This window comes from Nelumbo nucifera, chromosome 4 (assembly GCF_055504915.1).
Source record: "Nelumbo nucifera cultivar China Antique chromosome 4, China Antique-T2T, whole genome shotgun sequence".
Lineage (NCBI taxonomy): Eukaryota > Viridiplantae > Streptophyta > Magnoliopsida > Proteales > Nelumbonaceae > Nelumbo > Nelumbo nucifera.
Window position 1 is genome coordinate 71734713 of NC_142652.1, and position 25475 is coordinate 71760187.

The 25475-nt window shown below is 38.0% G+C and overlaps 2 protein-coding genes across 9 annotated transcripts; both read right to left on the reverse strand.

Annotated features, from left to right (window-relative positions):
- Nucleotides 1-9284: 9284 nt before the first annotated feature.
- Nucleotides 9285-11282, reverse strand: LOC104611287 (putative pectinesterase/pectinesterase inhibitor 21). Its single transcript, XM_088903569.1, has 2 exons — nucleotides 10226-11282; nucleotides 9285-10128 (listed from the first exon to the last, which is right to left on the reverse strand). The coding sequence occupies exons 1-2, from the start codon at nucleotides 11223-11225 to the stop codon at nucleotides 9431-9433; spliced, it is 1698 nt and encodes a 565-aa protein (XP_088759695.1). The 5' UTR covers nucleotides 11226-11282; the 3' UTR covers nucleotides 9285-9430.
- A 2006-nt stretch (nucleotides 11283-13288) lies between these two features.
- Nucleotides 13289-24861, reverse strand: LOC104611265 (uncharacterized). 8 transcript variants are annotated; one of them, XR_016085610.1, is made up of 12 exons: nucleotides 24259-24861; nucleotides 23205-23340; nucleotides 22584-22626; nucleotides 21363-21542; nucleotides 19493-19738; nucleotides 18468-18557; nucleotides 15926-16439; nucleotides 15722-15819; nucleotides 15508-15637; nucleotides 15199-15349; nucleotides 13762-13948; nucleotides 13289-13492 (listed from the first exon to the last, which is right to left on the reverse strand). XR_016085610.1 is itself a non-coding variant. In XM_088903574.1 (11 exons), exons 1-3 carry the CDS (start codon nucleotides 24263-24265, stop codon nucleotides 21374-21376), a joined length of 312 nt encoding a protein of 103 aa, XP_088759700.1. In that variant the 5' UTR covers nucleotides 24266-24846; the 3' UTR covers nucleotides 13289-13492; nucleotides 13762-13948; nucleotides 15199-15349; nucleotides 15465-15637; nucleotides 15722-15819; nucleotides 15926-16439; nucleotides 18468-18557; nucleotides 19493-19738; nucleotides 21363-21373. The 8 variants fall into 8 exon arrangements, 5 of the variants coding, with proteins under 5 accessions (XP_088759700.1, XP_088759698.1, XP_088759699.1 ...); XM_088903574.1 differs by lacking the exon at nucleotides 22584-22626 and having other exon boundaries at nucleotides 15465-15637; nucleotides 24259-24846; XM_088903572.1 differs by lacking the exon at nucleotides 22584-22626 and having other exon boundaries at nucleotides 13290-13492; nucleotides 13580-13948; nucleotides 24259-24846.
- Between the last annotated feature and the right edge of the window lie 614 nt (nucleotides 24862-25475).

Sequence of the window (25475 nt, forward strand, 5' to 3'; positions counted from 1 at the left end):
ACTGCTATCTACGTGCTGAATCGGGTTCCAACCAAATCAGTTCTGAAAACTCCATATGAACTTTGGACCGGAAGGAAGCCAAGTGTAAGACACTTGAAGATTTAGGGTTGTCCTGCACATGTTAAAAGAATAAGTGCGGATAAATTGGAATCTAAAACCAGCCGTTGCCTGTTTAGGCTACCCAAAGGATTCGGTGGGTTCTCTATTCTATGACCCAAGTGAGCAAAAAGTGTTCTGCAGTCGAAACGCCCAATTCTTAGAATCCGAATACATCCTGGACACCCATCATCAGGAAATAGTTCTTGATGAGGAGAGCTCAGGAGCAGTGGAAGATATCCCACAAGTTCCAGGTAATGACCAACCTAGAAGGTCCACCCGGGTATCCAGACCACCAGTCCGATATGGTTATGACCAGGATAGTTACCTGGTGGAAGCCTTGACTAGTGAAGAGGATCCCGTGACTTCCGCGGAAGCTATGTTAGACATAGATTCCCAGAAGTGGGTGGAGGCCATGAGAGCTGAGATGGACTCGATGGAGACCAATGGAGTCTGGACTCTAGTAGACCCGCCCTTCGGGGTAAAAGCAATTGGTTGCAAATGGATCTACAAGAGGAAGAAGGGCCCCGATGGTAGGATTGAGACCTACAAAGCTCGTTTGGTGGCGAAAGGGTATACTCAGAAAGAAGGCATCGATTATGAGGAAACCTTTTCGCCCGTGGCCATGCTTAAATCCATTAGGATTCTGCTAGCTATAGCAGCGTACCATGACTACGAAATTTGGCAAATGGCTGTCAAAACCGCATTCCTGAATGGTGATCTTAGTGAAGATATCTACATGCAGTAGCCACAAGGCTTCATTGCTGCTGGTCAGGAACACATGGTATGTAAACTCAAAAGATCCATATATGGACTCAAGCAGGCTTCTAGGAGTTGGAACATCCGTTTTCATTCTACAGTCAAAACGTTTGACTTTGTGCAAAATCCGGATGAGCCCTGTGTTTACAGGAAATCCAGTGGGGATAAGATTACCTTTTTGGTGTTGTACGTGGACGATATCCTACTCATTGGGAATAATGTAGGAATGTTGACTTCGGTCAAGGTATGGCTATCACAGCAGTTCTCCATGAAAGATATTGGAGAAGCTTCATAGATATTGGGTCTTCGACTCTATAGAGATAGATCGAAGCGGATAATTGGATTATCCCAAGCTGCTTATATTGACAAAATTGTCAAAAGATACAGCATGGAGAACTCCAAGAAAGGAAACGTTCCTTTTAGGCACGGAGTCACTCTCTCCAAGAAGATGTCTCCCAAGACTTTTGAGGAGATTGAGAGCATGAGAGACGTTCCCTATGCCTCAGCCGTAGGGAGCATCATGTATGCCATGCTGTGCACTCGCCCGAACATTGCTCAGGCAGTGAGTGTGGTAAGCAGATTCCAGGAAAACCTAGGGCAAGAGCATTGGACTGCTGTGAAGAACAAACTCAAATACCTTCGAAGGACAAAAGAGTTTTGTCTGGTATTCGATGGTAGTTCACTGCAAGTTCTAGGGTATACCGATGCTGATTTCCAGTTGGATCCAGATGATAGAAATTCTACATCTGGGTATGTTTTCACGATAGGATCGTGTGCTGTTTGCTGGAAAAACAGCTAATAGGGGTCCACTGCAGACTCCACAACCGAGGCCGAGTACATTGCCGCAAGTGAAGCTGCCAAGGAAGCCGTGTGGATGAAGAAATTCATACACGAATTGGGAGCGATTCCATCCAGCACATCACCCATCCCGTTGTTGTGCGACAACAATGGAGCGATCGCCCAGGCTATAGAGCCTCGGGCTCACTTGAAGTCAAAGCACATCGATAGAAAGTACCATGTACTGCGGGAGATCGTTGGCAGACCCATTGACTAAGCCACTGACACAGAAGGTGTTTGAGAAACACGTGGAAAGAATGGGACTCCGGCTTGTACCAGATTGGACCTAAGTGCAAGTGGGAGCTATTAGACAGTTTTGTATGCCCTTAGCTTCAATCCGATTTGATGTACTTTTGTTATTTAGTGGAAATAAATAAAAGTGCATGTTTGATTCATGTTGTTTGGTTTAATTCTGTGTAAGACCCTAAAACTGGACACTTATAGAGACTCATGTTAGTTTTAAATATTCACAACAGTTGGATAAGTCTAGGGAGATTTATCCTACCAAGGCTGATACTGGTGTGCCACCAAGTGTTGGGATGGCCTGTCTCAGCCACCAGGGTAAGACCTGAGGCACATACAGTATGGGATTACTTGAATCCTTGAATCGGACCAGATTTCCAGTATTGCCCTGGACCTTGGAGATAGATGGGCAAAATTGGAAAGTTACACCTGACCCCTAGACTCGATTATGATATTTCACTAGGTGTCGGATCGGGTTGTCTTTGATATGCCATTCAGTGAGATCCTTAGATGGGGGTCAAAACCTGGGTTGTCTTTGATATGCCATGCAGTGCAGTTTTGGCGCAGATGGTCTGCGCACCCATTTTTCTTTTATTTTATTCAATTCGGTCTGTAAATTTTTTTTTTATTTTTCTAGACTGAATGTATTGGATTTGATCAAGAATGTAATTAATTAATAGAAATAGGATTTCTGTTATTTAATTTTTTTTTTTATTAGAGAAGAAGGAAGAAGATGGCGGCGCTGGAGATTTGCAGATGGAGAAATCGCTTCCTGCGATTTGCAGTTTATGAAACTGCAACATTAGTGATTAACCTCTGTTTTGCAAGTGGTGCGAACAGTCCATAGTTGATTTGTGTTTGTTTAAAATCAAATTTGTTAATTTCAGATCTTTCATGAATTAATTCTTGAATTGAAAATTAGTTTTGGACCATTCCGGACTAGATTGGACCAAAACAGTTTGGACCGAATCTGGGGTTCGAAAGGGACAATTATTCAGTCCATTTTTCTCACACTTGCTATTCCAAATCTGATATTCAATTACAGGTATTAATTCGGCCCACTTGTAAAGCCCAGTTTTAAAGGGTTAAAACTGCAAAAGCCCATTATTGTGAGATAAGCTGTATGGGCCGAACTGCTAACTGTGATTCAACCCATACACCTAGTAGACATTAATTGTTAATGATTTAGATTCTAATGGGCTATTCGATCGGCTTTATAGCAGTTAATTGATTGGATCAATTCCTCCTTTACATGTGATGTTTGGATGATTGATGTGCTGCGACCATGGGCCATAAGCACTTGGCCCATGAACACTCGTTAGTGGCTCTTGCGCACACCATGGCTGAATGCACATCATTGCCATGGTGTCCCTTAGGGTCATTGGATGACCCCTCTTTGCTTGGTGGGCCCCACAACCCTGAAAAGGGATGCGTACGGAACCCCTATCCGATTAAGGCCCACCAGAAATCTAACTTTATGAAAGCTAGTGGGAGCCACTCTGGTTTGAAATAAAGTAGAACTAGGGTGTAATTTTGTTCCCTCCCGCAAATATGAGTGCATGCGATAGAGAGATCCATATGATGGACTCTCTAAAGGCCTTCCGTCATTAGCACAATGATGGGTCCTTCAGTAATGAGGAAACGCGCCATAAAATTGGGCTATCCATTTGCTGTTGGATCTGTCAGAGTGTTTCATAAGATGATAGGGGCATCATAGACCGATGTGGGAGGGGCTTTACCAGAAAATGGGAACTCTCTCACGGTACCATGGTGTAACCTGAATATGATGGGTAAGCACTCACTGGACATAAAGGTTTACTTGAAAACGGCTCTGAACCTTGTCTGACAGAGGCCAAAAGGGAAATTCATTTGATGAGTGGATATGATCCGTCACAGAAAGGTGGTGGGGTTATGCAGCTGAAACAGTTGGCTTCACGCACCCCAAGTGATTTCCTACATTTCTAGAGACATTTAGTCGTCTCCGTCACTGAGAAATGAGGGAAGTCTCAGAGATGAACAAATGGGAATGGAACATAGATTAAAAACCATATCTATGTAGGTAACATGAATCAAACTAAGGTTGTGGACTAACGTCTTTGTTGTTTTCTCAGAAAATGGCAAACGGTCAATTTGCAAAGCTTCTAGACGATAACAAGCTTTAGGGCCCAAACTATGCCGACTGGTACAGAAATCTTATGTTGGTCCTAACTTCCGAAAAGTTAGACAAGGTGGTGAAAAATCCTACCTCGGAACGTCCGGGTGATAGGGCTTCTGAGGCCCGTAGGAGGGACTACCAAGATTGGGTGGATAAGAACTCTCTAGCCCGCTGCTTTGTCATTGCCTCATTAGACAACTCAATATAGAGGCAGATCGATCAGATCGAACTAGCCAAGGACATATTGGATAGTCTAAGAACAATGTATAAAGAGCAGAACCGTTCTACTCGACAGAAGGTCCTGAAATTGTTCATGACCGCGCAGATGTCCAAAGGGCAGAAAGTTCATGTGTCTTCGGATGATGGGATACGTTAACGAACTAAAAGCTCTTGGATCCGGGCTAGATCTTGGCACGCAAGTGGATGCCATCCTAAATTCTTTGCCCTCTTCCTTCAATGCGTTCACAATGAACTATAATATGAATAAGCTGAATGTCAGCGTCCAGGAACTCAGCAATATGTTGCAGAGAGCCGAGGATCTACTCAAGAAGGATGAGCCTGTGGTTATGCTTCCTGAAGCTAACAAATCGGGCAAGAAAAAGAGAAAGGCAAAGAAGCCCCAGAAGAAAACTGCCAAACCTAAGAAGCAGAAGAAGAACAAGGCATCTGGTGTCTGTCACTTCTGCAAGCAGACCGGCCACTGGAAGAGGAATTGTCCTGCCTACAAGGCATCTGATGTTTGTCACTTCTACAACAAGGCTCTTCTACGAATTGGGATTCAGCTGTGAAATGGGCTTTGCTGCGAACTTGCTCCGACTTTGAGCCCGATTTCATCTTTGATGCGGACCGAATATGTCAAAACCCAAAACATAATGTTGTGGGCCTATCCCTCATCTTTCCAATGCATCTTGAATTATCCAAATTGGAGTCCGGAATAGAGAGTTATGCCCAGATTACTGAATGGTGACGAGACTGTGCAAAATCATCCGATTAGCCTTGTTTTCTTCCAATCGCCTTCTTGCTTGTCCTGAATCAAAATACAAGAGTAATTAGTCCAATTAAGTGCTAAAATAATGAAAAATAGTGAATATTTGGGGATAAAAATATGGTACTTTTTACTCTAATCACAAATTATAGCTCAAAATTCCCCTATTTAACCCTATCAAGCCAAGATCCTATTTTATCAAATCTCATTAATTAGACCTTACCATCAATAATCCCAACTTCATGACCAATTAGACCTTACCATTTTATTCGGAGACCCAAAAAACCCTAGCACGTTAAATGTCACAACCAAACACCTCCATTTGACCATTGAAAAAGTATGATTTTATTTCGGGTCCTCTCGTCGATTAAAAAACCATAAACTAAGACCATGATCTGAACTAAATCAGTAAATCTACACCTATGATCAAAGATCCATCACTTTCATTAGATTCAGGATGTTCTGAAGTGCCAACCCACCAAATTGTATCACAAAATTCCCTCATTTGACCCTTCATCAAATAAAGATTCTATTTCAGCGAATCACATTGATCCAAATTTGTCACCCATATATCTCAATCATCCCAGCCCTATTTGACCAATTAGACATTAGCATTGTGTTCAAAAACCCAAAAAACCCTATCACATCAAATTTCACATCCTAATTCATCTATTTGACTGTTAAACTAGAAAAATATCATTTTGACGCATTAGATTGAATTCTCACATCAATAGTCCCAACCTATAACCTCAAGAGGGTAGGGACTGATGCCAACCCCTTACCTGACCCACTAGACCACTTGGACCAATGAAATTAAGCCTAATTGACCCAAAAAAACCCTAAAACCCAAAGGTACCCCCACTTAAAGATATGAAAAGACAAAACCATGTTTAAATGTTCATCAAGTTTATATTTTCTGCCATTAACAACCCCAAATACGAGACTACCATGATAGGCACACCCCAAGCTCCTATTAGACACACAAAACCCATGAAAACCACCCCCAAATCAAAGACTATCTTTCACCAAAGAGGAAAAGTTAACTAAATACCATTTTCTTTGAAAAATCCTTGCCCATTCTCTTGAAAAAATTATTCTTGAAGGCCAAACCTTATGATTGGATGAATTTTAGACCTCTTCCTCTCCCTTCCTCTATAAATATAGACTAAAATCAAGCTTTAAAAATGGGGAGGAAACCTAAGGGAGGCCCTAAGAGAGAGAGAGAAAGGGACAATGAGAGAGAGAGAGCTAGAAAGGAGGACGGGGAAGAGAAAATAGTGCTTTCTCCCAGCCCATATACTGCCTCCTGTTCACCCGAAATTTGGAAGTACTCTAAACCTTAGATTCCAAACTCGCCTCCTCCATTTTCAAGCAGAAATTGTTGCAACCAGAAATATTCCCCAACTCAAGAACCCATTTAAACTTCATTCTATCTCATCCCTAGCTGGTAGAAAACTTTTGACCCATTTTGGCACATTCCAATCCCTTTATTGTTGTGTTTCCACGTGGGAGGCCAACTTGTTTCCATTTTTACTGTAACAAAACTATTCTAGGAGGAGTTTTACTTCAGGTTTAAGTCTAAAATTCCTAAAAATCTGACTTGTTTTATTGTTTTCAACTTGGTTTTTATTGTGTGTATTGTTGTATACTTGAAGTACTACATGTAATTTATTTTCTATCCACATCAATGACCAATCATGAGTGAACAAACAACTATTTCAAAACATGGGATCCACATGTGGTGTGAGCCTCATGTTTATGGAACACTGGCATCTTCACTCCTGATGGATTACTTAGTCAGTTTCACACACTTATGTTCACACTAAATATGGACTTTGTTGAAAGTAGGCTCTTGACAAGGCAACTTGTTATGTAATTAGTATAAAAAGTTTTACATGATGTTGTCCAATTTCAATACACCACATGGGGATAAATTGTTAGCATTTTAATCCAATTAATACATTGCTATTCAAGATATGCTATATAATGTAACTTAGCCTATTTTTACTCCAAAATCCTTATTCTAATTTTCTCCTTTATTTGAATTTTTTACTTTTTGATTCTTGAAAGAGTGATGTAGAAAGTTCCACATGTAAACCTGCCATATATCTTCCCAACCCAATCTGTATCTATATCTACATCCATATTGCTATTAAACGTACGAATGGGAGTGTGAAATGTTTGATCCTAACTAGTGTCCTAAGGAAATAACTCCCTTAGCAATCCTCAAAACTGCATTCTCACTTTCAGCCTCCCATCAAACAAGGTATGTCATCACAATCCAATAGTGATGACACTCATATATAATATATGAAAGTGACTGATCCTGATATTACAACCCTAAGGATCCCGCATGTCCAAGGGTAAAAATTCATTGCATCTTAGAGATTCTATTCGTCAATAGTGTTTAATAAATCATATGATGAATAAAACTCAGTAGGATAAAAATCAGTGCACATAAGATGCACATCCACATAGCAACTCGGAGTCTCATACTATTAGTTGAGACTTCACTATTAATTATCCACATACCAGCAGCCATAAAGTTAAAAGCCAAATTCCAACCTCTATTGGGACATTCTAGGTTTATAAAAAATGGAGTGATTTAGATCTCTCGTGATGAGTCTTACTCACTAAATGAATGCCCAAGTTAGGGCTGGCAATCTTGACCCCAACCCATTTGACCCACTCAACCCACCTATACACACCCAATCTATTAATGGGTCAATATGGGCCAAGCATCCCATTAGGGTCAATGGAAAAGAGTTAGGGTGGGTTGGGTCGAGGGTACCCATTAGGTTCAGGATGGGTTGGGTCGCGTAGGTCAAGATGGGTTGGGTTAAAGTCAATACTCGCCAAATCTCAAAAAATGGAAGCTGAAGTGATTTGAACCCAAACCTCCTAACGTACAAACATTTCAATACACTTCAAACCATTATGCCAAATTTCATTTTGCTAATCAAAGTGAAATAAAATCGATTTTAATACCTTTTGTGTTCACATGCAATTTTATACAAAAACACTTTTTACAAAAGCAATTTTACAAAGTAAATTTATGAAAAGAACTTTTATGAGAGCACTTTTACACGAAAGTACTACAAAATACTTTTATAAAAATACTTTTACAAAAGCACTTTATGAAAGTGCTTTTACGAAAACGCTTTTATGAAAGCATAAAGAACTTATAAAAGTACTTTTATGAAAGCACTTATGAAAGCATAAAAGTACTTTTACGAACATACTTTTACACAAGCACTTTTACAAAAGTACTTTTATGAAAGCAAAAAAACACTTTTACAAAAGTATTTTTATGAAAGCACAAAAGCACTTTTATGCGAAAGCACTTTTATGAAAACACTTTTATGAAAGCATAAAAACACTTATAAAAGTACTTTAAAAGTGCTTTTTTGAAAGTACTTTTATGAAAGCACTTTTATAGAAGTACTTCTGTAGAAGTACTTTCATAAAAGTAATTTTGCAAAAGCACTTTTATAAAAGTTTTGCGTTTTTTACAAATTTTCTGTTATTTTCTGCATTTTTTAAATTTTTTGGTATTTTTCTACATTTTCTACAACTTTTTGGTGCTTTTTTTGCATTTTTTGCATTTTTTGGTGTTTTTCATGCATTTACTACAATTTTCTAGTATTGTTTTGCATATTTTTTATTTTATTCTGCAAAAGTTTCGAGTTTTCTATAATTTTTTAGTATTTTTTGTATTTTTCATAAGTTTTCCTATTTTTGTATTTTCTACAATTTATTGGTATTTTTTTGCACTTTCTGCAAATTTTCTTCAATTTTCTGCTTTTATATACAATTTTTGCTTTTTCAGGTATACGAGTTGATCTGACTCGTTTTTGTCACGTGGTAGTCTTGAGAGAGATTATTTCTCAAAATTTATTATTTTGTGTATACAGATCGTCCCTATCCATTTTTGTATTTATATATGAGGGTATGTGGGTTAGTATGGGTGAGGGTGGTTAAAGGTCAATATGATGGGTAAAGTGAATCAATATAGGTGAATCAGGGTGGGTTATAACCCTTTAAATAGGATTGATCATGGGTCATGGTGGGTTGGTGGATCAATATGAGTGGGTTGATATTCAACCCTTACCCAACCCAATCCAACCCAACCATTTGCCACCCCCAGCCCAACAATGTAACCTTTGGACCAGATATATAAAAAGGAACACAAACTAGCAATAACAAAAATACGAGGAACAAAAGTCTCACTTTATTGATTGAAGAAACAACAAAAAAAGATACAGATTGGCTTTAAATGAGCAAATGGAAATTGTATTTCCAACGTCTCATTCTGTTCCTGTCAATGGCCTTTTGTCACGTGATAGCTACTTGAATTAGTACTTCAATCCAAGGACGAAAGGTGCTCCGGTGTTTTTCAACCATTCATTTCCTAGAATGAATGGTCCGGCAGTGAAGCGAAGAGCCTCATTCCTATTGGTGATGACCTTGAAACCCTTCCATTTGACCCTTTGGGCGGTATTAGCACCTGGGCCTCGGTTATTATATTCAGCATAGAACAAAGTATCGAGTGCAAAGTTGCCACTCCATGGCATCCACCCTTCAGGTCTTATGAAATCACCAATGGCTGATTCCATGATAATTGTCGTTGCATATTTTTTCCATGGGCGGCCCAAGAATGAAGGGATCTTTAACTTATCAACGGAGAGCTGTTGATCTGGGACGATATTGCAGTTTTGGATCACAATACCAGTTTCCTCATTCTGGAACATCTTTCCTTGTGCTGTTACTGTGTTTTGCTGGTTGTCCATAGGCCTTCTAACGATGATTTGACAGTCTTGCATCACTGCTTTCGCGTTACCGAATATGAAGTCAATGGTGCCAGAAACAACACAGTTCTGATAGAATTGACGCTTGGCTTGGACATACAAGGTGTCTTGGTATCCATCCATTTTGCAATTGAAGAATGCCGCTTTATCACCTTGGACGCGAAGCGCCACTGCTTGGTGCCCTTGGGGACCGGCTGTGTTTTCGAATCCCATCGACTTGGCGATGAATCCATCCGCAATAACAGCTATAGAAGGAACAAACAATTATAAGAAAAGACTTATTAGAATCAAGTAAGAATAACAAAAGGAAAAGGAATGTTAGGCTGATAAGGTCCAACTTACAAAATGAGGCAGTCTGAAATGTTGAGATGCCTGCAGCGTTGCTCTTCTTTCCGGTGACAATTGTACTCGTTGGCCCATCTCCATACATGAAAATATTATTTTGACCTTTGGTAACTATAATGTATTCATCATAGGTCCCGGCTTTCACATAGATAACATATCTAGATACGCTATTCTTGGGGCATGCGGCAATTGCTTCAGCAATTGTCTTATATTGCCCACTACCATCCTTGGCTACCACTGCATTGGGTGTCAACTGTCCATTGCCTTGCAGAGCTAAAAGCTTACGGTCCTTTAGTGTAAACCATGTAGGGTAACCTTGTGCATCTAGAAGTCGGCGTCGAGAGTTGATGTTTGTGTCAAAGCGGATATTTAAGGCTTTGAGTATCGCAGACAACTCCGTGACGATGGTGAGGGCATTGCCAGTAAGTTGAGTGGCATTGAGGAGCCCGTTCTCCATTGAACTCTTCAGCTTTGGGTGTTCGAATCCCTCGGTGCATGTCTCTTCATAAGACACGACAGCGCTCAACCAGTTCTTGAGCTCCGCAACAAGATCACTTGCTGGGTGCCTTTTAGGGTCATTCACCATGGAGATGGCGGATTGCAACTCGGAGATGGCATATTGCATCAATTCCTTGCAATCCCCGACTGCCATCTTATCGATGGAGCTATTGGCGTCTTTTCCTATGACACCAAACTTTTCCATTGCTGCTTGCACCTCCTGGACGATGGCCTCAAAGGCAGCCTTGAGGTAGTCATGGGGGGTAGAACTTTCATTTTTGGCTACAGGGGTAAGGGTTTTAATGCAAGAATCCTTGTAGTCGGCGGAGGCACAGATTGCGCTGACGCTTTTCATTGTCGTTGATGTACCACCGCTGGCAATGTCTTTTGCAGACCAGTCATCCTTGGGATGCCTACCTTTGTTTACACCAACAACAGTGCCGATGACAACACCAACAACAAGGATGAGTGATATACCAAGGGCTACAAGCTTTCCCATTTCTGTAATGGCCCACTTTCACTTTCTTTCTCCTCTAAACAAACAGAGGTTGGTGCTGAGGAGATTGTGTTCGAGGAGGTTTATAACTTGCACGGTTAGTCTCATTTTAGCATATCTACAAACTAAATAACACCATGAAAGTTTCATTAAGAATGGGGACTTTGACTGTGCACTATTGTTCTTTTGGGAAACAAACAGTTAGAGGCAGTTCCAAATTTCTTATTAACCACTGGTTTTCCTACAAGAACTCATAATTAATCAATCGTATAATACTTTTGACTTTTTTGTTTCTAATTTCTATATATATATGTTGGGGTAGTTTAAGAAATTACCTGAGTGATTGATCATAGTGATAGGATAGTCCACTTTATTTGACAATGTGAATATCAAGGTTTATACTATCTCTAATAGAAACATAAATTGTTGATAGAGGATTTCAATTATATTTGAAATCTAATTTTGCAAAATGTAATTATGTTTTACTATTATTTTATGAAACAAATTAGCAAAAAGTTTTAATCCCGGGATCCATTCGAGTAGAGAGTGTGACATTGCATCTAAATGCTAAGGGAGAGGTCCTTCCCTGTTGGGTAGTGTTGTGATCACATAAATTCATTATCCTTGGGTCTTCATATGGTGGATGAATCAAATGATCATTAGGTGTAAATGTTGGACCCAAACTAAACCAATGCTGATTGTGTCAAGGGTTCAATGCCCTGAGTAGTGAATTCCGCCTAGCCTCTTTCAAGGGTAGGGTTGAACCTTTATAAACTTGTGTAAGACCTTTTGAAGTCCCACGCCATATAATATCAGGCCCAAAGTGGCCATACAACACTTAGGAACACAATCCTTTAAGAAAAATGGGCTTAATGCCCATTACTAATGAGATTAGTTAAGTTGTTAAGTTGTCATGTGATTTTGGTCGAAACAAGGCATGGATGCATGGTTTTGGGTATGGAGCACCTATCCTCTTAAGAGGATAATGGTTATCTATTAAAAGAGTCTAGATACAAATTAGTTTTGGATAATCTCTTAATTAGATTAGGAGAGTGCTCCATATAAGGGGGTTAAGAAGAAGAGAGCAGATAAAACTTGTTCTCTTCACTCTCTTGCTCTCCTCTTCTCTCTTCTCTCCAGAAACCATATTACAACCTAGCCATTAAAATAATTGATTTTATCAGTTTTTCCTCTGAGTTTTTGCAAGAAAAACATTGGAAGAATCAGACTCACGCATCCCATTCGATCCAAGCAAGTTGAATAGAAGCTTTAATGAAAACAATGTTGTTGAATTGGCTTCTCCCGTACACTGCACCGTCTTTAGTTGGATGCTAGTTTTGGAATTGATATTGGGCATGATTCTCTATAGGAATTGCAATTTGTGGTCTCTGTATTAGGTACAATCAGGTTTATTTTTGGTTCATTCTCTTACTCTCTTCTCTTCTCCCTTTGTCCAACAAACCCTAGTTCGAACCATCTATGGCAAGGCTGAAAATGGTCAAGCCTCCACTGTATTTTTGGCAAAAGCCTAAGAAAGACTCAACCTTAGACTACTGCAACATATCCAAGATAGTTTAGAGATCGGTTTTGTGGAAAAGGGAATTTTTGAATCGATTTCTCTTTGCAATTGCACCATCTTTAGTTGGAGGCTAGTTCAAGTCTAACACTAAGTGTGAATTACCACCATGGGAGCTACTTTTGTGCATTCCATATCAGGTATAGTAAGATACTAATTTAGGTTTCAAACCTAATCTTTCCGATGCAAGATCGATCTAGAAATTTCAAATTCACTACAAGAAAAATTACTTTTAGCGGCGGTCAAAACTGCCGCTAAAAGTCCCTAAAACTGCCGTTAGAAGTTTTACTGACAGTCAGCAAAATGTCGCTAGAAGTTCTAGCGACAGATTTTCGGCTGTTGGTACAACGGATGGCTGCCGCTAAAAGTAGTTTTAGTGGCAGTTGCGATTGCCGCTAAATCTATATTTTTTTTTTTCTTATAATCCGTTCACTTCAAATAACCTGTTTAATTTTCCACTCATCTACATCGAAAGGAAATACAAAAATCAAAACATAAAATTACAATGCAATTTAAAACTCTATTCCATTCAAAACATATAAATTTACAAAAAAAATCATCATCCGTTCTCTTTAGTACAGCAATTTACAAAAATGACCACGACCCACTTTAATACAAATTTCATCATCCTTTATTAAAATTAAAAACGCTTGATTTACAAAATCTTCTCCCAAAATCCAAAGAAGATGAATACCTGCAAAAACAATCATAAATAAACTTGAATAAAACCCATGAATAAGATACTAAGTTAATTAATTCTCATTAGCATTCAGCTTCCTACTTTTTCAAGCAGTCCACTTGACCATACAAGGAATTGGAGAACCACCAGAATGCAATCGTGGCAGATACAACATCCATTAGTAAAAGCTGGCACTTATGCTATGCAGCACAGCTTTTCAAGAGATTTTTACAAGTCAAATAACATTTGGTCTAAATGATAGGGTTTCAAATTGTACTAGAAACCTGGTTCGAACTTGCCAGGATTCTTCTCCTTTGAAGGTATATATGTGGAGTGCTTCCTTCATATCTGGTAAAGTTGTCTTGTTCTCCCCTTGACAATGAAAATAAACGGTTGGCTTGGCATCAAACCGTTCATGCGTTTGAAAATTATGAATGGACTTGAGCATAACAGTTCCAGATGAAAAGGCTCCTGCAAAGAAACACATCACCATTCAAGTTGTTAGAAAAAGGCAATAAATCCACTGTTTATCCATAGAGCATTTGAGTACAGAGTAGACTACAGAGCCAATAAAATCAGCAACACCATTTAATTTCAGCCACAACCAACTCTAAATTTATCTTCATGTTTAGTTTATTCAGGAGACTAACTTGGGCACTAGCCTGCAATTGATAAGAGTTAAGTTTTGAATTTGTAATCCTATGGAGATGTGGCATTTTTGAAAGAAAAAATATTTACTTCAATAGAAAAAGGTCATGGCCGCAATGACTAGTAACTATCATCAATTCAGCAAGGTCAGAATTTCAACAGTTTATATAACACAATTTAACAACATAAATAGACATCATACCCCGAACTTTTTTTTTTGGAAAAAGAAAAACATACAATTGAACTTTATGCAACAACAACAAAATACATGAAGCATGCATTTATTTCATAATTAATACCCTTTTGCCTCTGTCCTAAAATCCCCTTCTACATTCGTGGTTTCATGATTTCCATTTACCTAAATAAATAATTAGATATAACAGGGCCACCATATCAAATCAATAACTTTGAACTGATAAGTAACTGCAACAAAGGAAAAAAAAAATCTATAACTACTGGATGGCTCAATGTCATCCAGTAGAATTTGAATTGAAAACTATAAAATCCTTACAAAAAGGAAATCATGATCAAGAATTGACAAGTAGCATTAGATATAATTACCAATTGTTTCTTTTTTCTTCTGTATTACCAGATGGTAGACATTGTCACAGAGCAATGGATCCAGATTCAAAAACTTGGTGGTTCAGAGTGGAAATACCCCCCCCCCCCCCATGGCCCATGGGCAATGATTCTGGTAATCTGGTGCTAAGCTACAGTGCATTCTACATCAAAAATCCATTTAAACATGAATCTTTTCTGTAGGATGATGGAGGAGTGATGTAGCCAAACCCAAATAGTTGGAATAAGGCTCATTTAGTTAAGCTGAGTATGCACATATCAAGAAGCAACAGATATACAGGGCAATTGTCAAGCAACCTAATTCACAATCTCATGTGAACAGAACCTGTGAATAGATATTTAGGCTCATTTAGTTAAACTAATTCCATACAAAAAATAACTAATAAGATAAATAATTTAACTCAACAACATGTGAACAGAACCATAAGCCAATTACAGAACTTAATTATATTAAGACTTCAATGAAATTTCATTGAAGCTCAAATAGAACTTACGAAAAAAGAAAGCATATTGCGAACTTCAGGGCAGGTGGCATGTCCATAAACAATGAATTTGAGAAAAAAGAAATACGCCTTCTAGCTTCTGAAGGGTTGGTACATCCATTGCAGACTCCTTCACAGTAAGCAACAGATGAAGCCTCTTGATCTGTAGAGGTAAATAACGAAATATGTAACTACAGAATGAACATTTTTCAATGATACACCAAATTATTTTGATCCTGCTACTTTGTGTAATGTTGGGTAGGATTGATGCAGCATACTTGTACTTTAATATAGTGGTTCACCATACATGGTGAAACTCACCTTCTCCTTCCAGGCTTTTGTCTCTTCAACTGGAAACTTGATTGCTCCTTCTGATGCAAATAACTGATGTTCTAGGGGGGTTGACTCGTCACTCCTTCCATAAGATCCACCATGGCTCGAATCTGGCAAACTACTCAAGAAATATACTGACTTCATAAGAAGATACCAAAGGCATTGATCCACCTAAAACAAGAATTGCACAACAACACCTTACCCAATCTGACCATCCGCATATATATCATTTTAAATTCAGTGATAAGTGTCTCCTCACTTATATGCTTGTCAACTTCCTCAAATATATCATTTATAATCCTACAAATAAAAGACAGTAGATAAGCAGCGCAAGGATATGATAAAGCACAACAAAAAATAATACTTGCCAGATAAAGCACCACAAAAAAAGAGAAGTATCACTTACTTTTTCTCAGTGTCCCCCTGGACTAAATAAAGCACCACAAAATAATGCTTGTCAATAAAGTTGAGCCCAGTTTTTTTCTAAACAATTTTTTGGCTTTGGTAAACTTTGAGTTTGGGGGTGAGGAGGGTGAAGGCAGGAATTAGTCCCAGGTCAGTGGGAACCAAATCCACTGACTTTACCAGCCATATGGCAATTCATGGCACCTGCTACACTTGTCTGCTTCAAGAATTCTCGCAAACCTGGACATTCAAACACTGTGACATGATTGACCTTGGATTTTCCATCAGATCCTTCAAAAACAGTGTATGTTCGATTAAGTTTCTTCCATGTATAATGAGTTATGGATAGATAACTGGATAAATGACAAAAAAACTATTAAACAGATCTTATATGATGATACACATTCCAGCTCAAACCACTTCAGCCCAGCTTCTATTGCTTGATTACGGACTATTGCAGGCAAGCTAGATGTCTCATATGCACATACCAGGGTTTCACCCAAGTCAAGGACCACCTACATACCAAAGTGCACCTATTAAAATCTATATATTCTGAAGTAAAAGCAAGGTCTATGCACAACAAAAGCTAAAATAATATAACTAGCAAATAAGAATTAAGAGAATAATTGATCTAGAAAGTAAGAAGAATGCTGGCCTATTATTTTCCTTCAACTTTCAAGTCTAGCATGAGAGATGTTTTAGACTTGATAGAGAAAAAGTAGTTAATAGACTGCCTATGTTGGGGACCATTTCTTCTCCCTTTTTTGGCACCATACAAACCAGAAAACAGCAAACAACACCATTGAAGGTATATATAGGCAGTGGACTCTAGAGCTTGGAAATGTACAAGGGAAGAGTAATTCAGCCTTCTAAAGAACAATGTTGCTGTAAAAGAATCTTAATGTTTAAGTTTTAAGTTTTTGCCTCTTGGGTCGTGTTGGAATGCTCCAACCTGTTGTACTTTCCTTAATTTTATTTAATGATTAGTGAAATTACTTGCCGATAAAAACAAGAATCTTAAAGCAAGATCTTCTTATCCCTTTGTCATGGGGCTGGTTTTTGTTTGTGGATCTTGAGCAGAGCCTCATTCATTGGCTCAATTTCCCTATCATTTAGGTGTGTTCTGAGACTTGGGTTCAAAACTGTCTCACCAGTGAGGATCTCCAAGCACTCTGAAAAATGAGATTTGCCATCCTAGACTGCAATATAAATAGAGAGGTATATATCCATTAGGGGATGATCTTCATGCCAGGGATCTACCCAGAATTTTCCCCTAGTTCCTTTCTCCAATTTTGTATCTGATGTCTATTATAAAATGACTGTAAGCTTTCCCAATCCAATTCCACATTAAATATTCCTAGAATTGTTTAAGATTCTTGTTGCTCCCATTACCCATTGTAAATTTCTTATTCCATAATTTGTGACAATAACCTATTGACCTTCCTCCAAGGTCTCCCAGTTCTTTATTGAAGCATCAATACCATTTCCTTAGTAGTTAGATGCCAAAAGTGCTAAGGTCACAGATGTTGAGACTCCTACTTGTGTTTGAGGATAAAACTTTTTGCATTCAACTCTATAAGTTTCTCATCAACTATTTTAACTAGTTTATGTACCATGAAGAGGAAGGGAAACTAAAAATTGGGTTGTCCTGCATCACACACACATGCATCCAGATATTATATACACAAATAGAGATAGAGCATCCAATCCATCCCACAATATGCAGGATTCAGTTGGAAAATTATAGGGGATGACCAAACCCGGTAGCATTTCAAGTACATGGCATTGTGGCACCAAAAAAGGAAAAAATACTTTTTATGAAGAAACCTGAAGGGCTGCAAACAGACTGGATCAAATCAGATATAGGGTAGACCCAAATTTGATTATTCTGATTTGAATCAAATATTCAAATCTTACCTATCAGATTTATATTGGATTACAATTGAATTCAGATTACAATTGGATATTGAATAGCATTGATAAATTAAACTAAAAATGATCAAATTTTATATTATTAATAGAATAAACTAAAAATGATCTTGATATTCTATATCATGAGCAAAATATGTTGAAAATAAATTTTATGAAACTTGTACCAATGGCTCTTTAGTAAAAACAGAACAGTCAAACCAACTTATATATATATATATATATAAGCAACATTTAAATCAAATTGAAAAGAATTGGATTTTATCAAAAGATTGGACGGGGTGGATCCATATTTGTTCCAACTGTAAACAAATTAAATTCATATCACCCTTAACTGGATCAAATTCAAATTTGAATAAATGGATACCAATTGCAGCCCTACAAAACCTCAAGAATTTTGAAACCCATAGTTCTAGGAGGAACCTTAGATAAAGCCTGGTGGCATAAATTATAATGGAGAATATCAAAATATTAGAAGCAACTACATTTGAATGGTTTCTAAGCAGTGTGGGCACGAAAGGATGGAAGCTCCATTTTTATCAGCAAATGGAAGTTCGAACAATTAGAAAGTGGTTTAAATCTAAAGGAATTGAAGAGAGAGAGAAGGAATTTACTTAGATGTCGGGAGTAGAATGTTCCTATGAATGTGAAGCTTTCTTTGATAGATTAGCTATTGAAATCCAATCCTTGATCAATCCTACAACCTGTAGAGGAATTGGATGGATTAGAGAAAAGAGAAAAGAAATTTATGGTACAAAGGCCCATTACCCGATGATGGCCCAACTGTCTGATGCATAAAGAAAAAACATTTCATGTGCAATTATACTATTCAGATTTCAAAATTTGAATAATCACTCTTCACTATTGCAACAATAAAAGGTCCTTGGTCCCATTGGCACTAAAGAAGAGAAGGGCTTTGTCTCCAACCTGAACAGTTTCAGATTGACTCACAGATCTGCAGATTTTAGAAAATCCTATTAACTTCTTATGCATGGATGTTCTGATGTGCATTACGATTCAGAAACACAATTAATATAGAAGTTTTTCCCACTAGTCTGATTATACAAACTTGGGGCTTGTCTCTTTTAGATAAAAATGTATATGGTGCCTCAGGAACAATGCCATTGTGACCATTATATAAATAGTTCAGTCTTCCAGGATTCAAGATACAGACTGCCTCTGTTGGGGTAGGCCCAAGTCATGTAGAGGCTTCCTATCAAAAAGGAGATCGGCTTCCATCAGGGCAAATCTGTGCCCACACCAATCTAACAGCCTTTCTCAACCTTGCATTGGGAATATCTCCCCATGAAATAAAGTACATAAGTGCAGAGATATTCTCAATGCAAGGCAGTAAAGGCTGCTTGAATGGGCTTTGCCCTGATTGAAGCCGAACTCATCAAAAAGATTCTAGCTATTCAATCAACAAACTTCATTTCCCCCACAGAAAAAGTATTGAACATTCAGCAGTAGACAGAACTTTGATGGTCAGAGCCAATATGAATCATGTGTCCAAGAGGCAATCCATCATTCAATTCTTTGGTGTAATATGTGAATCACATGCATCAAAGCAGCCATTGCTATTAGATTGTTCTTACCAGTAGTAGAACAAGTTTACATAAATGTGTATAATAACACCCACCTTATCTTTAATGCCACCAACTGGTAATAGCAGACCCTACAATGTCATCTCTCCTGTCATTGTTGTGCCTGCTCTTACTCTTTTTTGACTGAAGAGTGACACCAGTGATATTACCAGGATCACACCACCTGAGGGTCCATCCTTTGGTACAGCCCCAGCAGGAAAATGTATATGAATATCTCGTCCCTCCATCAAATTGATTTCCCCAGCAGCTGCCAACTTAAGATCTGCTACCCTCGCTCTTACCTATTAAAATAAAAAAAATAAAAGCTTTTCAGTAAGAATAATGGAAAGAGTGGAAGATAAATTTATCCCTCAGAAATGCAAAGGATAAAAGCTGAACCAGCTATTTTGTCCCCTTGCTCTTACCCACCAAGCATGAGGTGGGATGATCATAAGATGAAGTTTTCATGTCTTTGCTAAGGGGATACTAATATCAACTTTATGTAGATGCTTGATGGTTAATGGGTACATTTGGCATATATATATTATGCATGTCCATCTAACTACATGGTCATGATTTTCCCAGCTGCATGGATATGCCCAGTACTTACACTCAAGTGTATGTCCAGGGTTGCCCATCTACTAGGGGATATATTAAAATGTCTGAAAGCATTTCATGCCCAACTGTGGTATATGCAGTTATCTCCCTATCAGTAACAACTATTCTACAAGTGTATTTGCACTTGAATCCCACTTTTGCTGATACTTGCGCTCAAGTGTACACCACATGAATCCTACTTTTGCTGATAAGATTTATATTACTGTTAACATATTCTACAAAAAGTCTACAGGTGTCTTGTGTGAATTGACATTTGATGGCATTTAGGCAGATATGAATACATGTGACCACCGTCTAGAAGCTGAAAATTTTACTTCAGTTAGGACGTCAAGAAAATTAGATCAGTTAAAAAGATTTACTTTTCTGAAGATATCAAAGAAAATCAAAGAAATTTTAGAGAAATAATTAAAAGACGCACTGAAGAGGGATAAGAAGTTGATCCCATATGGTCGGACAATGCTTTTCTGAATTACTGAGTTGATTTCAAAATGAACAAGAAAACAAAATCAACACGACCATGCCATTAGAGTAATTCAACAATACTTGTTCCCTTCAGTTAAAGGAAAAAAAAAAAAAAAAACAAAGGTAAACCTTAGCCAAGCCTGAATGAAGTCTTTGGGCCAACTCAAAATCTTTAGAACAAATCATTTTATGATGCAGGTAGACATTGCTGCTGGAATGCATAAAGGTCTATATGCCATATTTCAACATAAATATTAGACATTTTAGAATGAATCTTTGTCTTGATCATATAGGTTTTGAAAAAGAACTTGAATGCTTGAATTTTGTTAAATGCAAAAAATAACAGGATAAAATACTTTTTCCTTTTCTATTTTCTTTCATTTCCCCTGTTTTTGTGGTTCTGACAAGCAAAGGTGCATTATAAGCAATATAAAGAACTATAACTGCAATTTCCCTGAAAATGTTGGGGAATATGCATTTGGATAGAACTAGTTGTATATGGATTACAAGGAAGCTTTCCTCTCAAAAAGAAAGACCAAATAAATAATCAAGTAGAATAGAAGGAACAGTCATCCCCTTGTGCAGATACTCAAAAGGACAGAGGAAATGGATTCAATGGTAAACAAATCATAAAATTTATTTGGAGCATTTAGTTCAACTCTTGAAGGATATTATAGATTCCAAACTCTTAGTTTTGTTCTTTAAGTTATGGATGCACTAACAAGTATTTTGTTCTTTTTTTATTGTTAACAGGCATTTTATTCTCCTTACAGGAATAAACATAATTCATAGTGTAAGCATGCCAAAAGAAATCAAAACCAAGTTACAGAATATGGAGAAACCTACCCATGTAAGTGCTATCTGTGCTGATTCTTTGATAACATCACCAAGTTGCCCAGTAAGACGCACATCCCCCTTTCCTGCCATAGTTGTGGCCTCAACAAACTGAACCTCCCCACCAAACAAGCACAACTGATACAACAGGAGTTGCAACTCATTCTGCAGTCTCTCATCAAACCTTCGAGGCTGCAGCATAGTACGACCATAATATATGATCAGCTATACCAAAAGTACAGTGAGAAAGCTAAATCTGAAAAACGAATATACGAGGAAACCTAGGTATTCAAGCAGAACTCAGAATCATGGCATATGTGCCCCATTTCCAGAGAGATAATATCGATTGAAGACTTAAGAGCGGCTGAACAAAAACAGGATGTTCTCCGATGATGAATTGGTCAATCTGGGTTTTGAGTTATATAGGCATCGCCGGTTGGTGTTGTCCAGTGGATAACAGAGAGAAAATTTAGGTGAGATTGAATATAGAGAGAAAGAAATATAGAGAGATTTACCTGTGAATCAAATGCTGCCAATGTGCGACTGAGAGAGAAACCGCGAGAGAGAGATTTACCAGTCAAATGCTGATTTGCGACTGTGTAAGAGAGATAGAGATAGAGAACGAACGAGAGCGAGGGAGAGAGATTTACCGATGTGCACTAAGAGGGAGAGCGTGCATGAAAGAGAGAAAGAGAGCACAACTGAGAGTGAGAGAGTCGACTGGGAGAGGCGATGGATGGAGAGGGCGGGAAGAAGACGAAACGTGAAGTAGAAGATTTGCAGGGAGGAAAAGTGGAAAACCTACCCAGCCCGCGCTTTTTTCAGCGGAATATCAACATTTCTAGCGGCAGTCACCGAATAGCCAATTCAAAAACTGCCACTAGAAATGTATTTTTTTGTAGTGTGGGGTGGGAGGGCATTTGCAATTCCAAGATCCCATAACCAAAATAGCTCTGCAAATATGCCTCCCTCCGATTGGTTTGATAAATTGGTAAGGAGATTCCCATAAGGCTTTACAACAGGTTCTAGACATCAACAATGTCTAGAGCCACCCTTGATACACCACATCAACAATGGCTATTGAAAGATTTCCGTATTAGTCATTGGGTAATGGCCTTTTACCTCTGCTACATGCTGAAGATGCTCATGTATAAAGATCTAAATACACACAATGAAAAATCAAAACCAGAGAAACATGCAGAGAAGACCAAGGTATATGTGATTCGGCAATACCCAAAATACCCATGCATGGAAAGTGTGTATGAATAGATTTCACCTGCGTGGTTTGGAACCAACCTTATCAGCACGTTAAAGCCGTACATTGAGAATATTTCCAAGTACAAGAGATGTTTCTAATATGCAGCTACAAGTGCTGTAAGGAGTAAATTCAGATTCAAGTTATGCACATTGTATTGCAAGTTCAAGTTAATGAGAAGATCCTATCTCTTCATACAATGGATGATTATTTGCAATCAAAATCATTGGTTAATTCAGAAGGATGGTGTTGATCTAGGGCTGTCAATGGGTAGGGCAGACCTGACAGACCCAAACTTAACCAACCTAATTATATAGGGTTTGGGGCTGCATTATGTTCTCGTATATAATTGGATCAGGATAAGTTTTGATTATTCCAAACCAATAAAGATCTGAACTGACTATATATATAATTATATTCCTAGTGGTTGCATTTTCCACTCTACAAGCATTCAAGACCATTGAATATGTGCAAAACCCCATCATGATCAGATTCAAAATGAATCAAGATATACGAAGCATTTAACCCAATCTAATTAGATCTAACACACTTATCATAATATTTACCATTCCAAAGTATGGAAAAACTAACAACATTACCTCCTCACTGCATGTACTCTACTGACACTTTCTTTAGATGGTAGATTATGTAGAAGCATTGTAGCATCAACATCTTTGAGAATATCCAACTCCTCGCAGGGTTCATCTCCACGGACAGAAATGGCCAAGCGTGTTCCTGAGAAATAAGGGTTTAAAATGAAACAAGCAATGATAGGAATTGCAGAATTAAAATGTGAATAATTCAATTAACAAGGTTAGAACACCCAATCCAATCAAAGTTTGACACCACTTGTAGTTTTTGTTATGCTTATTGGAATATACAGAAGGGAATCCTCAATGACTCAGACCATTCAATCTAAGGTGGAATTTGGACGTCTAAAGTCTGATTGAAATTAGATACACCTGAAATCTGATAAGATCTTATTGAGATATGGACTTAATTTTATGTGTGAAAATCTATGTGAAGTCTAATTAGACTATTGTATCAGATTTGCCTACCAAAGAGCCCACATATCCCTTAAAAGGTCTTTGGGGGGACTAGGAAGTCAACAGGAAGAAACCCACCATTATAATATTTCCTTTACATATAAATTACAAAAAGGGCAAATTTTGAACATCATTTTCTATTAACAAAATAAAACCTAGGTTATCTTTCACAACCTTCAAATGTACAGATTTGTCCACATACGCTTCTCAGTTTGAAACTGATTATAATAACTTACTATTTACTGACATATCATTAGGAGAATATTAGAATATGAATCAGATAAAAAAAAAATACTCAGTAGCATATCAACAAGACAAGATCATAATAACTTACTATTTACTAGCATATCAATAGGGATCTACAGCCCAGCCACCTGAATCCCTTAAGCTAATCAATATGATTCTACTACTTAGGTACTTACAGAAATTTAAGCAAATCTAAAAATAAAATTGAAGAAGATAACACCAGATTCAACAAGAATGTGATGAACGAACAAAAGTTCAAGAAGACAACACCAGATTCCCTACTAATATCAACATACATGGAAAAAGTTCAATCCTAAAAAGGGGGATAACTATCCTAGGTCATGGAGGTTTTCAATCTTACCTTCCATCGGTGATGAACGAACAAGGATATGCGGTGTGCGCAGAACCTGAGACGAGGAGGCTATTTCAGAACAAAGAAAAACAAAGTTGCTGAAGAGAGACAACCTTCGTTGAACCAAGAAGATTGTGGCCTGATTACGAGAAATCTACTTCGTCGGGAAATGAACTCAAGCTTCAAATGCAAGGAGGTCTCCCACTTCTTACTACACTCTAAGAAGTGGTCTAAAATTGTCGATGCTGTCAGGAAATGAACTCGAGCTTCAGAGCTTCAAATCCAAGGAAGTCTGTCATTGCCAATGCCATTGCCGGTTGGGTGTTATTTGATGGTGTAGGAAGACCGTGAGAAAATGAGCAAAGAGAAATCAGAAATGATCGACCAAGAAATAGAGAGGAGAGCAGGAATACAAATCGCCGGTTCGATGTCTTCAATGGTGCGAGAAGACTGTGAGAGGAGCACCTAGAGGTCGACTGGGAGAGAGAGAGGGGGGAGAGCGGGAATATATGAAAATGTGAGAAAATAGAAGAGTGGGAGGGGGAAAAGCCTCTGTTTCGCGGGGGATTTAATGTTGCGGGCTAAAGATTTAAACTTTCTAGCGGCAGTCTCCCATGTGCCAACTAACAAACTGCCGCTAATGCCCGTTTCTCTTGTAATGATTTCAAATTCATGGGAAATGAGTTCCCGGGTTAGGTTAGAAAATATTTAAATTTCCGCCAGACATTGAACTTGATTTGGCCTTGTTTTATCTGATTTCTAACCATTATAACAATGGTATTAGAGTTAGGTTCAGTTCTTTGATCGGACCAAATCAGATTTGAAATAAATATCAAATGGCATGAACTAATCTAGTCGATTTGACCTAATCAACATATAAACTGAGAATTCGGTTATCGGTTTGGGGCCAATGATCTAAAATTAAGTCCTTATATATTTTTTATATTATTTGGAATAATTCTATGGTAAATTCTTGAATTTTTGGGCTGAAAGTGTGATGGAGATCAAATTCTTTATTGGTGGTAATATTAACGCACACCATGCTATTTTAATATTCACTAGAAATTAGGTTGTTTTATAAGTTAGTTTACACTGTATAAAAAGATGGAGATCCTAGAGGATGATGGATTGCAAGTTTGACATGGAGAAAGAAGATTGATGTGTTTTTGCAAATTATTCGGATAAGATTCAGACCATCACACTCTTAGCCCTAGTTTCTTTATTTC

Coding starts and splice junctions, on each gene's coding strand:
- LOC104611265 (XM_088903574.1), bottom strand. Junction 21,543..23,204: donor AGAGTACATGCAGTGAGGAG/GTAATGTTGTTA, acceptor ACTATGCTGCAG/CCTCGAAGGTTTGATGAGAG.
- LOC104611287 (XM_088903569.1), bottom strand. CDS start 11,225: ATGGGAAAGCTTGTAGCCCTTGGTATATCACTCATCCTTGTTGTTGGT. Junction 10,129..10,225: donor ATTTCAGACTGCCTCATTTT/GTAAGTTGGACC, acceptor TTCCTTCTATAG/CTGTTATTGCGGATGGATTC.